Source organism: Lathamus discolor, chromosome 1 (genome assembly GCF_037157495.1).
Source record: "Lathamus discolor isolate bLatDis1 chromosome 1, bLatDis1.hap1, whole genome shotgun sequence".
Classification (NCBI taxonomy): Eukaryota; Metazoa; Chordata; class Aves; order Psittaciformes; family Psittacidae; genus Lathamus; species Lathamus discolor.
The window spans coordinates 113,379,323-113,396,699 of record NC_088884.1 but is presented as its reverse complement, the minus strand read 5'-3'; the positions used below and the strand labels follow the sequence as shown (position 1 = coordinate 113,396,699).

Below are 17,377 nucleotides of genomic sequence, written 5' to 3'. Positions count from 1 at the left end.
GGCTAATGTAGTGGTAAATTACTTTTAACATAGTTGGCCAGTGTTTAGAAACAATTCTGTCATGGAGGAGCTGAACTGCTCCTAGAAATTAAAGGTAGTTAGGCATTCCTTAGGCAGGCTAATTATTTATTGGTAATATATCTAGTCTCTTCTTACTGCCCAACCCTGAAGAAAGTAATCTATTTAAAAGACTTTATAGGTGTTTTATAAATATAAAATAGGGCTTTAGTACTCTTGGCAAGTCCAATACTGATCTCATTTTTCCCCTGGAGAAAAAACAAACCAACCATAACTTGGGTTTTATATTTAGGACATCTAAAGACTACCAAGGGCTTGGTACTGTAAATGCATCATCTTTTGTTTTACTGATGCTATGCATCATAAATTAATATAAATTGCCACAGTGATTGTTAGCAAATAGTTTTAATGATATTGTGGAATGAATTTAGCAGTGGATGGGAACATCAACTTAAAGATTATTATTCTCTATCGGTTTTTGATAAGCAAGATAAGGCTTCTATTCAGCACACATAATTTTAATCCTCTGGAGATACTCCTTATGAGCACAAATACCTTACCATATTGGAACTTGCACTAGTTATTTGGAAGTAGCATTGCACCCTAATAATTTATGTTGTCTAATGCTTGTTGAGCTGTAGAGAAGATAAAAAACATGTGTTGGGGGAAATGAAATAGAAATGATGCTGCATGCGTGCTGGAACAGTTCTGAGCAGGGAACATCAAGGGGTCTTAAAAGAGCAGGGACAGGTGCTTTGACTCTGTCCATCGGGGTTTGTGCTGACCAATTTGTCACTTGGAACCGAGTTTGTCATAATAGTTATAATTTCCAGACCAAGATAACAAACATAGGGTATAATTCCAGAGCACTGCCTGGGGGCTGAGCTATACCATTATAAACCTAATGGAACGATGAGAATGAAGTCCTGCTTTCTCACTGTATTTTACAGTAGCTGCTATGAAAAGATGGCATCTATAAACAGAACACTGTATCCAAAGCAGCAACATAACATTTGGTACTTATATATCATAGTATACATTAATGCCATGCTGACATGGTATGCTCAAGAGTTTTATGTTTTCAAAACCCTTTTTAAATCATAAGAGGTCTTATCTCTATGAGTTTGAATTTAGTAAAATAACCATTACTGTTCCCACTTCACAGATGGCAGCATTAGCTTATGTGATGTTATGGTCAGCATTTACATTTAAATTTAGGCTTAGATTTCTGTGTTTAGACATCAGAAAGTGTGCTCTTTTCAGACAAGCTCATGGTTCTTACATTTTTTTATGCTCCTGGTTCCTACAAGAACGGATGCTTGCCCCAAAATAAGGTGGGTTTGTTCTGTCTTGTGCAGGCAGCCTTTGTAGGTTTGTAAAGCAGCTGTCAGGTACTGATATTCAAAACCAACTCCTGCTTATTTGAGGATCTCTTGGTTTGTCTTGAATTTTCCTAGAGTGTCCACAAAACCTCTGGTCTGACCCCTCTGTTCCTGACAGAGATTTTTGGCTGAGCTCAGCTGAGTTCCCCTGTGGAAGTGCATGCATCTGTCCCTGAATCCTTGGGGTATTCAATCCACACTGCCTGACATTCACATCAGCAGAATGAGACTCCTTGCAAAAGTCAGTTATGAATGCTGGTTTTCTAAGTCATGGTCACTGCAGGAGATGGCTGTTGCTCCTTGTGGCAGATGAATGGCTACAGCACCCCTCCCAAAGAGAAAGACTTGACCTTCACTCTCTTGCTTTAGATGGCTTCAACTCACATCTCCCACCTTGGTGTCTCTAGGGTACGGGCTAAGCTGACTAAGAGCAGCCCACACAGCTGGGCTCTGCACAGGAGGAAATACAGAATCAGTGAGGTTACAGATTTTTTGCTGGGCTATGGTGCAACTTCAACAGGGGGAATAGAAAGTGCCCCCCCCCCCATGTTTATCCAATTTCAGCTTATAATAGCCACACTGACCTTGGTGCTAAGTACTAATCACCAGTTGAGGTTAACAGACCCATCTGTGCCCCAGAACATGAGCTCCTCCCAGCTGGTCATTAATCCTCAGGAAATATCTTATGTCTCAATCATTGTTGCCTAATTATTGTTTGTTACAGTTGATGGAAGTTGCACTCTGTACTGCTGAATGATACTTCTATTTGTGGGCAGGTTCAAGTGCCATTGCCTAATACAAAACCCTTGAAGAGAGGAAGTATTTTAGTAAAGGTCAAATGGGTGTTAGTGTTATTTCCCGCTTGGGAAAACTGCAGTAAAAACTGCTGCAAAGAACAGCTGAGTTTTCACCACGGAATGTTCTTGATAATTTGAGATAACAGAGGCAAAGGCAAGTGAGAGAGGAAAGGTCAAAATACCTGCACTGGTTTCTTATAGGAGTGTGTCTGGAAGGACAGATATAGGTGCTTTGGTACCATGTTGGCTCCTTCAGGTCAAAAATGTGGTGCATGGAATAAATACAGCAGCAACATATGATGAGGCCAATACCTGTTCTAATGCCATCTTACCTATCATTTTGTAAAATAATCACAAAACTCTCCCCATCTTATGCAGGTTTATGAATGAAAAATGGGAAGTACTTATGGGACATTTACTCCTGTTCCATAGTAACCACTTAAAAATTACCATCGTCTAAGAAAATATGATTACTTGTGAATTGGGAATTGTGCATCTCCCAATCTAAAAAACATTCTGTAGGAGAAAATGGAAATGCAAGGCAAACACTGTATTCACCAGAAAACAGTAAATTTTCAAGAGAAGATAATTCACCTTATTGTAGTTGCAGTATAAATAATCAGGTTTTGTTCCAAAGTAGGTTGCATTTCAGGCAATGCATGTTATCAGGAAAATACTAAAGTGTTGGAAGAGTGAAAGCTATAGAAAGGTTTCAAAAATATTTGTGCTGAGATACCATAAATAATACTTAGCTAAAGGATGAGCAAGCTATTGAATTTCAGCTAATTTGAGCAATAGCTGGCCCACATATCTGCGTTTAGTAATTCTGATTTTGAGGACTGAAACCACAGTCTAAGAAACTTGACATAATGTGAATTATTTTGCAGCTTTCTGAACACTGGAAGAGCATCAGAGAACAAATGTATCCTGAAAAACTCTCCAAAGCTGAAGCAGCAAAAAGCTTTTTGTCCTTCATTCAGAACATCAGAAAAGCTACGAAAGAGGAGATACTGCAGGTTATTAGAAGTGAAAAGAAAGAACTTCTGTAAGTCATTATGAGCAAGCTTTCAAAAAGTTTAAGTTACTGAAAACTGCAGAAGGACAAATTGCATGCAAAGAGATTCAATTATACTGGTGATGTCCTAGCAACGCAAACCCAGTGTTCAGTATTGTCTACAGGAACAGGATTTTTTTCTTAAGCTGTGCTTGTTCCTGTGGTATATTAACAGGGTGCTGCAAATATCTACTGATACAATATTTCTGTCCGTAGATTGTATCTACAATACATGGCAAACACGCTTTGTTGTTTACCCAAAGGTTCTCATCCTGACTGCTTGTTCTGAAACACTCTATAACTTGGTCTTGACTTGCCCATTTGTTTCCTTCAAATGGAAATACAGCCAACCAGTTCATGCCTGGTTATTGTCCTAATATAAGAGTTTGGGTGTGAACAGCACATGCACCTAGGCTCGGGGGTTGGAAAGCATTTCCGAGTATCCCACCATACAGTCAGTATCTTTCAAACAAATTACAGCAGTTGTTAATAACAGAGATAAACCTCAGAGTAACTCAGATAGTGTAGAAGCCTGCTCTCTAATTGTCACTGTGTATGTAGAAATAAAACACTTTTTCCATTCACAACCTTGTTCTGTAAACTTTTAAGACACCCTGAATAGTTCTGGGGTTTTTAATACTTTCTTTGTCCCATATTTGCATACATTCAAATATTATTATCCATGGATATGAATAATTTCTGGAGTACATTTACCATTTTGAGGAGGAAGAATTCAGGGACACAGTTTTTTTTTCAACAAGAGTAAAAATTCTGTCTCTTACCTGCACTAAAGAGATCTTTCAAGCACATTAGCTTCTTTCTTTCTATACGAAGCAGTCTTTTCGGTATTGTCTAGCTCATTACAATGATATCTTCATTTCCACTTCTGTGTAGCCCACAGATAGTGGATGCCGTAACCTCAGCTCAGACCCCAGAATCGCTGGAAGCCATACTGGAGTTTCTTGACTTTAAGGATGAAAGCACTTCTCTCCTGCAGGAGCGATTCCTGTATGCTTGTGGATTTGCTTCTCACCCCACTGAAACGCTCCTGAAATCTTTAACTGTAAGTCAAAGCATAAAACAAATACAATGCAGTTAATACTCTTGAGCCTTATCTCTGTCAAAGGGGATAGGAAGAAGAAATGACTGTTCCTGTTTCCAGTTTTCCTTTCCTTATGCTTTCCAGAGTTACCTTCAAGTATGCCAGTAGCATAAAGCCTGGAAATAACAAAAATCCATAAGTCCAGACTGAAAGTCAATTTACTCTGTAAAATGTTATCAATATCTATTACTTGGAAAACAAACATGATTCTGACTGTTAGCAAAACTATTTGAGGATTGTTTGATTGTTGCCTTCTCAAAGTCTTGTAACCATTTAATACTCTTTATTTTTAAACACAGCTTCAAAATGAATCTATTCTAGATGCTGAATGTAACTCAAGAAGAAAATGGCAGTCAGTTATTATATGTAATGATAGAGCAGTGCTCTGCTTAGCCTGAGCCCAGGCCCTTGTGGTCGTCCCTGCCTTTGCATTGCACTGATGTTCACAGGAAGTGAGGGAGGGTATTCAGCCCACTACAGACTGTGTTTCATCCTATTCAGAGAGACTCACAGCATTGCTTTTGCATAACAGGCTAAGTTCAAGGAGGATATTGCAAATGAAGAAATAAGAGAAACTCTTGTCACTGTCATGGGAGCACTCATCAGGAAGCTGTGTGACAGAGAAGGCTGCAAGCTTCCAGTGAGTATCTGCTGTTCAAAGCTGGCCAAATTCTGCTCTGAAATGCATGTAAATGATCCCTGCTGATGTTACTGGGAGAGCATGAGAGACATGGGAAGCATATTCCCCCCTGATTTAAAATAAGACCATAAAATCCTGTTTGACAGATAAAGGGTTAGGGATTTGTTTATTTGTTTGATTTGAGGTTTGTTTTGATTTGGTTTTTTATAATGACATTGATTTTATCAGCTTTAGGCTTTATTCTGGTGTCTTCCCATTTCTCTCAGTTTGCCCTTGTTTGACAGAACTTTTCGTCACTGCCTACTCTGTCAGCAGAAGCAATACTTTTGCTTCTTTGTCCAAAAGCTTTGCATGTCCTCAGAGAAACACTGGTAAACTCAGGACCTCTTTGATATTTGCAGTCATCTAGTTTTTTTCAGCTCCGTGAAGAAGAAACATTGATTCAAGTACTCAGCTTTACCCCAAACATGCATAGAACAGCCAAGGAGGAAGGCTATAACCTTGACCATGGACTGAGTAGATACTGGTGATCAGACAAGGCACTGCTACCTGCTAGATCTGTGCTGTTTGGGATTGCAGCACACTGCTGGAAAGACATAGAGCACCTGAATGCATCTAAGGAGTCTGTTTTTCCTTCCCCTGTTAATTGCCAAGTGCACTTATGACATTATGTTATGAAGCACTAACGAACACTTTTGTTGATTTTTTTTGCGGGGACATGTTGTCCCCACAAGTAAGATCTGAGTCAGAGGAAGAGCAGGTAGCAAATGATAAACCTATAGATCAGGTGTCACTGTGGCTATAGCCACTTCGTTTATGCTGAAGGAAGCCATCCACATACAGTTTGCAAATTACTCTTTTGCTAACTGTGCAATGGTGCTTTGAACCTAAAACATGCTAGAACCCAGCCCTGCTCCTCCTACTTCTGCAAGGGAAAAAGATAGATAGTTTTATGATCACCATTTAAAGATGCTGTTGGTTTTCTTTAGGCTGTTGTGGAAGCCAAAAGGATGATTCTAAATAGACTGGAGAAGGCTAAGAAAGATGACAATGTGAGGATGTTCCTGCTGGCACTGAAGAATGCACTCCTTCCTGAAGCAATTCCACTGCTTCTGAAGTATGCCGAGTCAGAAGAAGGGCCCATCAGCAATCTTGCTGCCACTGCCTTGCAGAGATATGATCCTTCTTTTCTCACCAAAGAGGTAAGAAAATATACTGCCCAAGAAAAGAAGTGCAAGAGACTGGATTAAAGATAAAGCATAAATTAACAGAGTTCATTTGTCAGTCCCACTCTTTTCAAAGATGCCCCACATGTTTTACTTTTACCTCCAGGAAATTATTTCTTAGTTTAGCTCTAGTTCTAGCCAGAAAACTCTATATATTCCTGGTTGCCAAATCCCAGCTCCCAGTCTGACAGTACTATTAAGCCTTTGGCTCCAGAGCCACACACAGCCATTGAAGGTGGCAGGCAATTTGCAGGGATAACTGTTCTCCTTTCACAAGAGCACTGCCTTCTCTGTGATATACAGGAGACACTAGGAACATTTGGGCACCTGCATATCCAAGCAGAATGCATGAAGTAAGGAGGCTATATCTTACCTTGTAGCCTCCAAGAGTAAGGGAAGAAATAGCGGAACATGAGGACCTGCCTCTGTGGCATTACCCTGCATCCCATTCCATAGCTACTGCTGGCAGCTGTGACTGAGGTTGTCAGGGTGCTGCTATGAAGTGAACATGCTAGAGGCCGTTCTGTCAGTGGGGCTGCCTGGCTTTCCATGGACTTATCTGTACCAAAGATGTGTCACAACTTCTCAGGAACATGCGGCCACCAGAGGCACAATCTAGAAAATTAATATTGCAAGATTTGTCACTTTTTTAAACTACATTGTCCCTTAACAGTCAAAGAAATCTCTCTCTTGATCTTACCACTGCTACAGTATTTTGATATTAGCGCTTCTACTTCTTTACAGCCCTGCTGTGGAAATCATTGTGGAAGGCTGCTCTAGGACTGTGGCTGAGAAAACATAACAAATGCCCCACTTGCCCATGTGGTCACTGAACTACACGGCTCTTACATTCCAAAAGGACTATGAAAAAACAGGGTGCTGAAAAGATATTCTTAAGTATTAGCCTTAGCTATGGAGCTAGCTTAAGCTGATATTATAAATGAGATTCCAGTCTGTACTTTGCTCAGTTGTCTGTGTGAACACTGACTGAATAATCTGTTTCCTGACCAGGTGAAGGAAACAATGAACAGGATATACCACCAGAATCGCAGAGTCCACGAAAAGACAGTGAGAACCACTGCAGCTGCTATCATCTTAAACAGTAACCCGTCCTATATGGAAGTGAAAAACATCCTGCTCTCCCTTGGTGAACTGCCTCTGGAAATGAACAAGTACATGCTCTCCATGATCCAAGATATACTTCACTTCGAAATGCCTTCAAGGTACACTAAGTTCAGTATAAATAAATTCAGGTCATCCTTATTTATGTACAGAAACCCAGAGAACACACAGGTTCTCCTGAATTTCTACTGTAAAATTTAAGGAGAAGATAAAAGGATGCTTCATTCTCGTGTCACTTAAAAGTATTGATATTTCAGAATAAATATCTGCATTTCAATGACATTCATTGAATAGCTATTTGCATTTTCAGAGGTACAAATAAGAATTAGGCATCTAACTTGCATTATGGCAAGAGATGTCATCTGTTGGTCTTAATTCTTTCCGTGGAGCTCAGAAAATTCTAAACATCACAGCACAGGTGAAAATGGTCAAAATACCTCTTCTCAACACCATTGATTTTCAAGCAAGACCTTTGCTTGCCTTTCTATCTATGACTGCAGAGAGTAGCTCAATTGGAAAAGATACTCTGGGTTAGGGCAGATTTTTAGTGTGAAAATGTGAGGGTTTTGAAGACCTTCTTTCCTATTGGGAAATTCAGCCTCTCTCAAATTTGGAATTTCTACAGAACAGTAATACTTTGGTACTACAACATTTTTGTGTCTCTGTGCTTTCATTTGTTTGTTTGTTTTGGAAAACCACAGCAAAACAATTCGGCAAGTTCTGAAGGACATGCGTGCTCATAACTACGATCGCTTTGCCAAGATGGGCTCTTCCTCTGCCTACTCTGGCTATGTTACACGTATGTAACCACAAAACTGCCTTTTAGCCCTGCTCATATTCCCAAATACTTGATTAATCCACTAGTTTAGTCACAGGTACCTTCTTCCTTTTTTAATTAAGGTGGTCCAGATGTATCATCTACATACAGTCTTGACATCCTCTATTCAGGCTCCGGCATTTTAAGGAGAAGTAACATGAATATCCGAATTTTTGATAGAAATGCTGAACTTCATGCTATCCAGGTAACTGCCACACTGTATATGAAAACTCCACCAGTATGTGGGCCTCTTCTTACAGTTTCTAAATCAATTCAACTGATGCTTAAGTTTTCTGCACTTGGCAGAGAACAAGCCAGTAACAGGGGAAAAAGAAACTCGGAACAGCCGATAAGGCACATGTTCACATATACAAAAAGACAGGTGTTTTGTTCTGTATCATGTATCAAGTTCTGTCTCTGGTTAAAGCCTGTACTGTTAACCTGATATAATCAGTAAAAGCTTTGCGAGTTTGTTTGGGTATAACACAGAATAGAAATACAAGGAGTAAATCAAATGCATGAATCAGAGATTTAAATGAGGTTCCTCTATTTTGGACTTTTCTTAATGTTGGCTAGTATCTCCAATATTATAATGCTCCTAAATTTCTGCAGGACAAAAATTGTGCAGTGGAACATCTTTGGGTTTTCCTTCCAGCTGTCTGTGGGAAACAGTCTCACAGAAAAAGGAAAATCTGTTTGAAAGTAGGCTCCAGTTTGTGGTCTGCATTGTGGCCAAATAATTCTGCCTGCATCTAAGGGGAAGAAACATGCCATGAGATTATTCCTTTTTCAATTTTTCTAACTGCTTTACTTAGTTCCTTTAAGTCTTAGCCTCATACTGTTTAATCTACAACTACATAAAGTTGGGTCAGGCTCATAGACATTAAGAAAACATGTAGGGTTGTTAACAGCTTGGGTGAGGAAGAGTTTTTCAGTGATTCTGTATCACTATTGCTTCTTAGGTGGTGATTGAAGCTCAAGGTCTTGAGTCCATAATAGCTGCAACTCCTGATGAAGGCGAGGAAAACCTGGACTCCTATGCTGGCATGTCAGCCATTCTGTTCGATGTCCAACTCAGGCCAGTTACATTTTTCCAAGGGTATGGTGATCTAATGTCTAAAATGTTCTCAGCAACTGGAGATCTCATTAACGTGGTGAAAGGACTTATCCTCCTGATAGACTACTCACAGGTACTGATAACACACTGCTTGCTTCTTTTTCTGTCTCTTAAGCACGGATGCTCCCTCCCCCACACCATTGTTGCGGAACATCTTATTTTCTTTCTTTTTCATGCTAATATACCTGATCAATGTTACATGGGCTTCACTCACTATGAAAGCAATATAAAAGTCACAAGTATTAAAAACCAGAGTGAAATTACACGAAAAGTAATCTAGAGCAAAGGTGAGGACATGTATCATTTTAGAAAACAAAGTAACACTGAATAAAAGTGAATCCACCTGAGTTTCCTGTAGAAGACTCTTATTGCTACCACCTGTGGTAAATTAGTTTCTTGTAATACAGTATTGTCCCATAACCTAAAGTTTTCTCTTCACAAGTGGTCCAGAGACCTTACGCCCAATTAGGCGGTAACTCTCAGGTATGTAATGAATGAGTCACTGGTACTCAAACTTTCCCAAATAACTAACCCTCAAACAGCAATGCTTAAGAGGTCCTTAACCTTATTGCTAGGCAGAACAAGGAATTAAAATGAGGATTACGTAGCTTTTAGACAACTGTTATGCCAAATAGACTGTTAATATTATGCTTAAATACAGACTCATATATTAATATAATCAGCTGCATAATGTATTACTGAAGGACAAAAATCTAGACATCTCTCTGAAAGTGCAGGGCCAGCACTTGGTTTGATATTTTTCCTCTTCCCAAACAGGAATCCTCTTAGAACCTGTGGATTTAACCATGAGCAGCACTCAGCTCATGAAATATCTGCACTTGAACTTTACTTTTTACTTTTCCCCTTTAATTCTTGGCAAAAGAAAATGCCAAAAGCAGATGATGAGAAAATCCACTCTGATCAAATTTACACCGAAATACACCCTGCACATTGCAGCCTTCCCGTTCCTGAACCCAGCTCAGCCCCTCTATAACTATTAAAAGTCTAGAGGGCTTTCCATGTAGCCCTCTAGTCCTGTGTAGTCAGCACATATTGGCTGACTAAAGTTCATTCCAACAATGCTCTATGGTTCACACACAGATTATTGGCAAAAGCTTTATCATGACCTATTCAATAAACAGACTGCAGAGGTGAGAAAGATAATCATGTTCAGTCCTGAGCGTATGAGCATGGTGTTTACAGAACTAAGTATTTCCAACTGCTATGCATGCACTGAGCTCATTAGATACCCTGGCTGAATCAGCTGGCTGGGCACCCTGAAAGCTCTGCCAGCCAGCAGATTCTCCAGTCCTCATCTTTGGAGAACCCTGCAGAAGTCTGGGGCACACCAAGGCTCGGACTGCATCCCATTTTTAACAGCACCTGTGTGTAACATTTTTGGTCAGTCACTGACTCTCTGGAAGCCTGCGCAGCAGTGTGATGAGGTGGGATCCCACCTGCTTTCTCTCTTTGGTTGCCACTATCATACTTGTTGCCAAGCTCTTTGGGACTCAAGTAGTGGACACAACTGAAAGTGTGTGTTCACAACCAAAAAGGCACTTGTTCTTACCTCTACACCCCACAGAGGCAAAAAATATTTGAAGTGCTGTTGAACGTAGCTTCAGGATGAGCTGCATTTTGAACACAGCATATCTTCCTAAGAATGCTCTTACAGATAGGTTCCAGGTTGACAGCAACATCAACATGGTTTGGGCACTTCCACGTAACACAGTTAAGCTTCATTATAAGTGCCCTCACCTGTCAACCTACAGTTGAACTATGATTACAACTGTACCAGAAAACACTGACAGAATGGAAGTGTGAATGGTGTAACACTGGAACTGAGGAAAAACAGTGCAAGAGAGACATAATTAATCTAGCTTCTTGATAGTTAAATACTACCTCCACTTTCCCTGGCCAGTGTGGACATACCTTGCCCATAACATAAGGCCCTTCACAAATTCATAGTGTAGACAATCAAGCCAAACATGGTTTTACCTTCTTTCAAAGAAGAAAACCAGGCATACAAAACACAGCACCCATTCTGATACCAAAACTCAGTGTGCCACAGTTGGCTGCAGTGATTTCAGAACCGGCAAAACCCAACCGTAAGATACAAACAGCACATTTGAGATCAACCTTCAGAAGGATGGCTTGGAAGCCAAGACTGGAACTTCAAAATAGGGGAAGTGAATTGTCAGAAAAAACCCTGTGCAATATTCGTGTTGACATTTTTGCACTGGTGCAGCCTGATGTTGAGAAAAGTTATTTTTAAATACTACAAAAATTCTGCTTCCCTATAAGAATGTTCATATGAATCCTTTTGCACAGAAAGACCAAAACTGAGTAGTACTTAAAGTGCTGTCAAATCTATCAAATAACTTGCTCCCCGCCCCCCCCCCCCATCTTCTCACCCCAGTTATTAACTCTACAACTGCAGTAATCACAGTAGGCACATTTTGGAGAGGTGATTTCCAAGCTAATAATGACGTTTCTAAAGCTTAGGCTCCTGCCCACCATCTGTAACATCTTTTCTCACATAACTCCACAAGCTGAAGTCAGAATGTATTTTGCAGTTCTCACAGAGTTCTCTGAGGGCTAAGAATAACCATCCAGAAGTTAGAATTCCCCCTTTATCATTCCCTATATAAACAGCTCTCATAAAACTGTTTTTGAGACCCCTAAGGCACCTGCATTAAAGTTCAGTAGTGTTAATGTTTCTCCTAGGCAACACACCTGCTAGAAGCACAGAGAAATTAAATACTGTATTAATAGGTCAGAGAATCCGTTTGAAAGCCAGACCCCAGTGGAAGATAGCCAGTTCCCAAAGAAGTGTCTGTTTCAGCTATCTCTGCATTGCATTACAGTAGCACTGTCAGTGCAGTGCATAAAGAAACTTTTCTTATTGAAACATAACACATTTCAGTATTCAGTGACAAACTAATAATTCTGATCTTTCAGATCCCATTTTCCACTGCAAATGACATACAAAGCTTAAAATAGGAAGGGAAAGGAGAATACTGCTCCTGAGGAGGCTGGGTTGCTGTCATTTACACCTCCCATCAGCCTGGATTGAATCTGCACATGAGGCAAAGGACAGGACTGAATTCTAAATAAGGAAATAGATGAGCTGGTAAAACACAGGACAAGTGCTCCTTAGCTTCTCTTCTGGATTCAGTGACAAACCTGGCTTAATTTGTGGTAGCCTTTAAAGCCTTTAACTGTGCAGACACTGCAAACCAAGCCTACTCTAATATTTTTAGGTGCAATTTGACAATGCATCTAAAAATAGCTGCTCCCCTGGTTGTGTGTATGTGTCTCTGCCAGACTGTATACTGTTACCTCCTCGCTCATTAACAGTTACCCACCAATTCAGTTCCAATTAAAAGCAAAGTCAAAGTGAAACAAGCTTTAACTCCACACCTAAAGAGATTGACAAGTAAAGTATTCCTTGGCCTATTGCAGTCCGTACGAAAATTCCCTTTGACTTCAGAAAGGGTCAAGCAACTGAATGCCAGGTTGGTTGTGTGAAGGAGATTGTTCCAGAGATTTATTTACCCTAAAAAGTGAAGTAGCCATATACAGGCATCATAATTACCCAAGTCCTTGATTATGGCAGGAAAACTTTAATGCTCTGAATAAAAACCTCCCTAAATGTTGCTCCTTGCTTTAGGGATTAGAAACCCAGCCTGTCTCTGCTTACTTCTTAAATCTTGGGACAGCATTAGCTGAAACCACTGAGCTACTGACTACTTGAGAAGAGGAACTTTCAAAGTGCCTGGACACGAGAAAGGGGGAGAAAATTGGGTATTCATATGTCCTACAAATGCTTGCAAGATTACAGGTGCTGAGAATACCACAGGCACAGAAACCCAGGAGGAGGGAGGAAACCACCTGGGAGAGAGGAGGATATGCCCTGTCTGTGAGGGATATGATTAAAATAAACTTTTCCCAAATTAATGGTTCTTTTAAAACAGTGAATTAAGCCGCCAGTTCTTAAGGAAGCAGGACAACTGTATAAAGTGAGCTTGATTGCCAAGCTCAGTGAACCTTAAAATCTTGGCTGGGTATCAAAACTTAAAAGTAATGAGCTGCCATGACCCTGAGCTATATTATCACTTCCGAAACAGGCTCCACGTGATGAGTTTCCAGTCCAGCCATAGAACTTTCAGGAAGCCAGGAGTCCACTTGATCATTGGTTTAAAATGCATTAAAAGCAAATCCATAGTGGCAATTAAGGCACATTAGCTAATGGGTTTGACCACCCAGCCACTGCAGACATAATTCCTGCCATACAGTGGATTCAGAGCCACTACACACTGCATGACTGCTTGCAGCACTGTGCATCCTACTGCCAGTATGGGGCTGCCTTCAGGTGTACAGAAGTCACACTGCACTGCACCACTGCTGCAGTGAGTTTAATGACTTAGCTGAACTGCCAGCAGAGCCTCTGTGAGGCTTGTGTGGTAGCTCTTGGAAACAGAGGCCACGATACCCCTTGCAGTGATACTCATAGCAGAAATTACACCAGCTGGCATATAGTGGAGAGGGGAAGGGTGCAAGGCACCTTGCCTTAGCTTCATCTCAATTTCTAGGGAGTGATGTACATCAGAGATGTTTTGTCCACCCTTTCAGAAAAGCCCTCTATTCCTTTTTGTTCCTGCAAAATTATGAGTGCCATACTGGCAGTACAAAAGGGAATAAGGAAACCACTGAGGTCTGCAGTCAGTAATGGGGGTTACCTGTGCTTTCTGATGGCTCTAGGAGATCCAGCTGCAGTCTGGGCCGAGGGCCAGCGCGGAGTTCCTGGGTGGCCTGGCCATTGACATCTCAGGAGGGATGGAGTTCAGCCTGTGGTACAGGGAATCCAAAACCAACATCAAGAACCGGTGAGATACTCCCAACACGCACTATAGCTGTAGAGGCTTCTGAGCCCTGGTAGTCCAAATGAGAAGAATTTAAATATAAAAGACCTTGCATATGAGTTAAATAAGTTATGTGCATGGGAGAACATTTGTACTTCTTTCCCTTTCCGTCTGGGTAATACCGGTTCCCACTGGTCTCATCTGAATTTATATCTCTTTACCTGAAGAACAGGCTCCTTTCTTCAGTTTCCGTGCATGGATGGTAGGACTATTTGCAATTTAACTTACTCTTTCTTAATGTGTTTTGAATTAATTGCAATGCCTGAATCTATTTGCAGGGTAGCCATGTTTATAGCTGGTAACACCGAGGTGGACTCCTTCTTTGTGAAAACTGGCATGGAAACCACTTTTGAAGTAGAAACAACATTAGACTTCATCTCCACAGTGCAGTTTTCGCAGTACCCGTTTTTAGTCTGTATGCAGATGGACAGAGTCGATTCTCCATTCAGGTAAGAACTAAGAGCACACAATTTCTGAGGCTTCCTCCAGCCAGCTGCTGAACCAGAAACTTGTGGTGTTCACAGCCACAAGATATTAACAGAGGCCAAATATCGGCCTAGCACAGTCAGATGCAGTGTAGGCTGTTACAACCTCTCTCCCAATCCATTCTCCCCTGTCTCCAACCCCTGAGATTCAGAAAGTACCTTTCTGAGGATCACAACGTACCCCTCATGTATGATCAGTTCTGATAGTGACCTGAAACTCTGCCAGCAGTAGTTCTCTACTACGTTGTTCAGAGATGGAAGTACACAGCTATAAACTAGCTGAAGTGGAAAGTTTTCTTCATCGTCTGCTATTTACTGGCATCAACAAATATATCTGGTACGTTAAGTTCTTGCAACTGTCACGTTCTATCATATTTTATTAAGGCACCAATTTACTTGAAAGCTAAACAACTGCACAATAAGATAAAAAAGATGCTTTCCAGTAGCCAAAGAGTGGCAATTGTATTGCCATGTGAGAGAGTGGGTTTACTACTTCCTCCTAAACCCTATTTGCTAAGACCTCAAGGCAATAACATTTGTAGAGCCTGTGCCAGATTCCCATTCAGGCTTTTCTGATCCAAAAGGTAGTAAGCCTGAGATGCATTAAAGAACTCTAGCATGTCCAGAAATCCTAAGAAAACAGTATCTGCTTTTTTGCAGATACTACAGCACTTTCTGATCACACCTACACGTGGTGGAAGTGTAATCTGTATGTGAAGTGTTTATCTCTAGCATCATCTACATGGTACAGTTTTTGTATGTATTTGCTAATGCCAGACCAATCATTTTGTGTCCTCACAGGAGTTCTGTGACTAAGTATGAAAGTCTACCTTCGGGCAGACGGTACACTGCAAGGAGGGGGAAGGCAGAACCACTGGCAGGCAATGAATACCCTCTCCATCAAGAGAACTCCAACATGTGCAGGCAGGTCATTGGCGCCAAGTCTGATTCCTCCAGCAACTGGTTTTGAAATGAGCACCTGAGGTTTTGCTTTCCTGCAGCCGTGGCTCCCTCAGTGACTTCAGCTTGTACGTACCGTACTAACTTGGAGCTTGATCTTGCGCCACCGCAGTTAATGGGAATTTTGGATGGGAATTTCAACAGGCCAGAATCAAACTCTCAGTGCGTGCAGTCTGTTTACATGTTAACCTATATTTAAAACTTTTGTAAAAAAAGGATAGCTAAGGGAAGTAAAAACCAATTTGGTAGCATTCCATGCACTCCCTCAAGGGTGCTGCTAGTTCTTTAGCTTTACCTTTTTGTGCCAAAAGAGAAAATAATCCCTTGTTTTATTTTCTTGGGGAACACCAAAGTCCATGGTTTTGACATGCAGTAAGAACAATTATGATGTACAAAGAATGATTATTTATGAATATATTTTAAAGTATTTAGGTGGTTTAAGCCTTTGACCGACCCTCGTTCAAATATGGAAGTACAATTAACATCTAAATGGGACCAAAAATTCCTGCTTACTCAGTATTGCCTGTTTACAAAAAAGCAGGTTTTATTTTACATGATTTTAAAGGATTTCCCCCTTTTTTAAGCAGTCAGAGGTTGATTGTTATTATTATTTATCTTTTGGGGTTTTTTTTATTATCTGCTAGAGTTAAAAACAATTGACTAAAAATGTGGGGTAACACTTCCAGAAGTACTTATGGTTGCCTTAACTCTGCTATAATTTCTGTAGTTGCCACCAGAGGCAGAATTAAGCCAACACTGGCTGCTCTTCAAGGCTATCTCCTGAAGATTTGTGCCCCTGTGTGTAACCAAGGCAGGTGTATCTCAAAAATGAGCATTCACTAAGGCAATTCTGAACTATGATGAAAGAAAGGATCCTGAAGGAAATCCATTTTGAATGCACAGTCTAATGAAGCCTGTGCAGAGCCAGAACATTTTCTTCTAGCTAGGTTCTACTCGTATTTCACTGCAAAAAAGTTACCACTACTCATTCAATTCCCTTGATTAAAATGATTTGTACCTTTTTGCTCATTCAAGCAGTGTCTTCATAGGAACTGTGTAAAAAAGAAATATATTTTACATTTACAACAGCGCTGCAGATTAGGAAAGAATATACCTCATCCCTACTCAGCTGATCTCTGACATGATTCATTTTTATACGACAAGGTGGGTGACTGCTGGTCACATAAAAGTAAAATAAAAAGCCAGGAACAATTGTTTCACGAAATAAACAAAGCCAGGCAGGAAAAACTCATGGATTTCATGGAGAAAAAAAAAGGGGGGGGGGGGGGGGGGAAGTATGGCAAGAATTTAAAAGAAATCCAAATTATTTTGTGCTGTAAAAAACCAAGAGTGCAGAAATCCACAAAATCAGGCTATCAATGGGATGAAGCAGTGTGCTTGTTGTCTTTCCTGAAAATGCTGACACACTTCTAGTCAAAGCATAAATAAACCAGGTAAAAATACAGACTGAAAAAAAATGTTCTGTTTTCAGTCTCAGTTTTTGTCTGTTACCTTCTGGGTTGTGAAAGACACTCCTTGGGAAAGGAATGGTCCTTTTAGGGGCAAAACAACTATTTAAGTCACCATCACCTAGGAACCAATAACGTGAGTTGGACACCCACTTGTCCCAGGCTCCCTTTCTAGTCAAGAGACTGAAGTATCTCCAGAGGGTGATGTGGGCCCTGAGCAGGATGCACCAAGTCCAGAGGTGCCTGCCCCAATCCTCTGCCTA

The 17,377-nt window shown here is 40.6% G+C and overlaps 1 protein-coding gene across 1 annotated transcript in view; it reads left to right on the top strand.

Moving 5' to 3' along the window:
• MTTP (microsomal triglyceride transfer protein) overlaps nt 1-16,679 on the top strand; it is a 28,237-nt gene extending 11,558 nt beyond the window's left edge. The window contains exons 8-18 of the mRNA XM_065691447.1: nt 3,085-3,242; nt 4,146-4,314; nt 4,886-4,993; nt 5,983-6,195; nt 7,231-7,442; nt 8,043-8,140; nt 8,242-8,363; nt 9,121-9,348; nt 14,040-14,164; nt 14,479-14,649; nt 15,487-16,679. Of these exons, the coding sequence (XP_065547519.1) occupies nt 3,085-3,242; nt 4,146-4,314; nt 4,886-4,993; nt 5,983-6,195; nt 7,231-7,442; nt 8,043-8,140; nt 8,242-8,363; nt 9,121-9,348; nt 14,040-14,164; nt 14,479-14,649; nt 15,487-15,655 (1,773 nt within the window). The 3' untranslated portion in view covers nt 15,656-16,679. The remainder of the gene's footprint in view (nt 1-3,084; nt 3,243-4,145; nt 4,315-4,885; nt 4,994-5,982; nt 6,196-7,230; nt 7,443-8,042; nt 8,141-8,241; nt 8,364-9,120; nt 9,349-14,039; nt 14,165-14,478; nt 14,650-15,486) is intronic.
• The last annotated feature ends 698 nt before the right edge of the window (nt 16,680-17,377 follow it).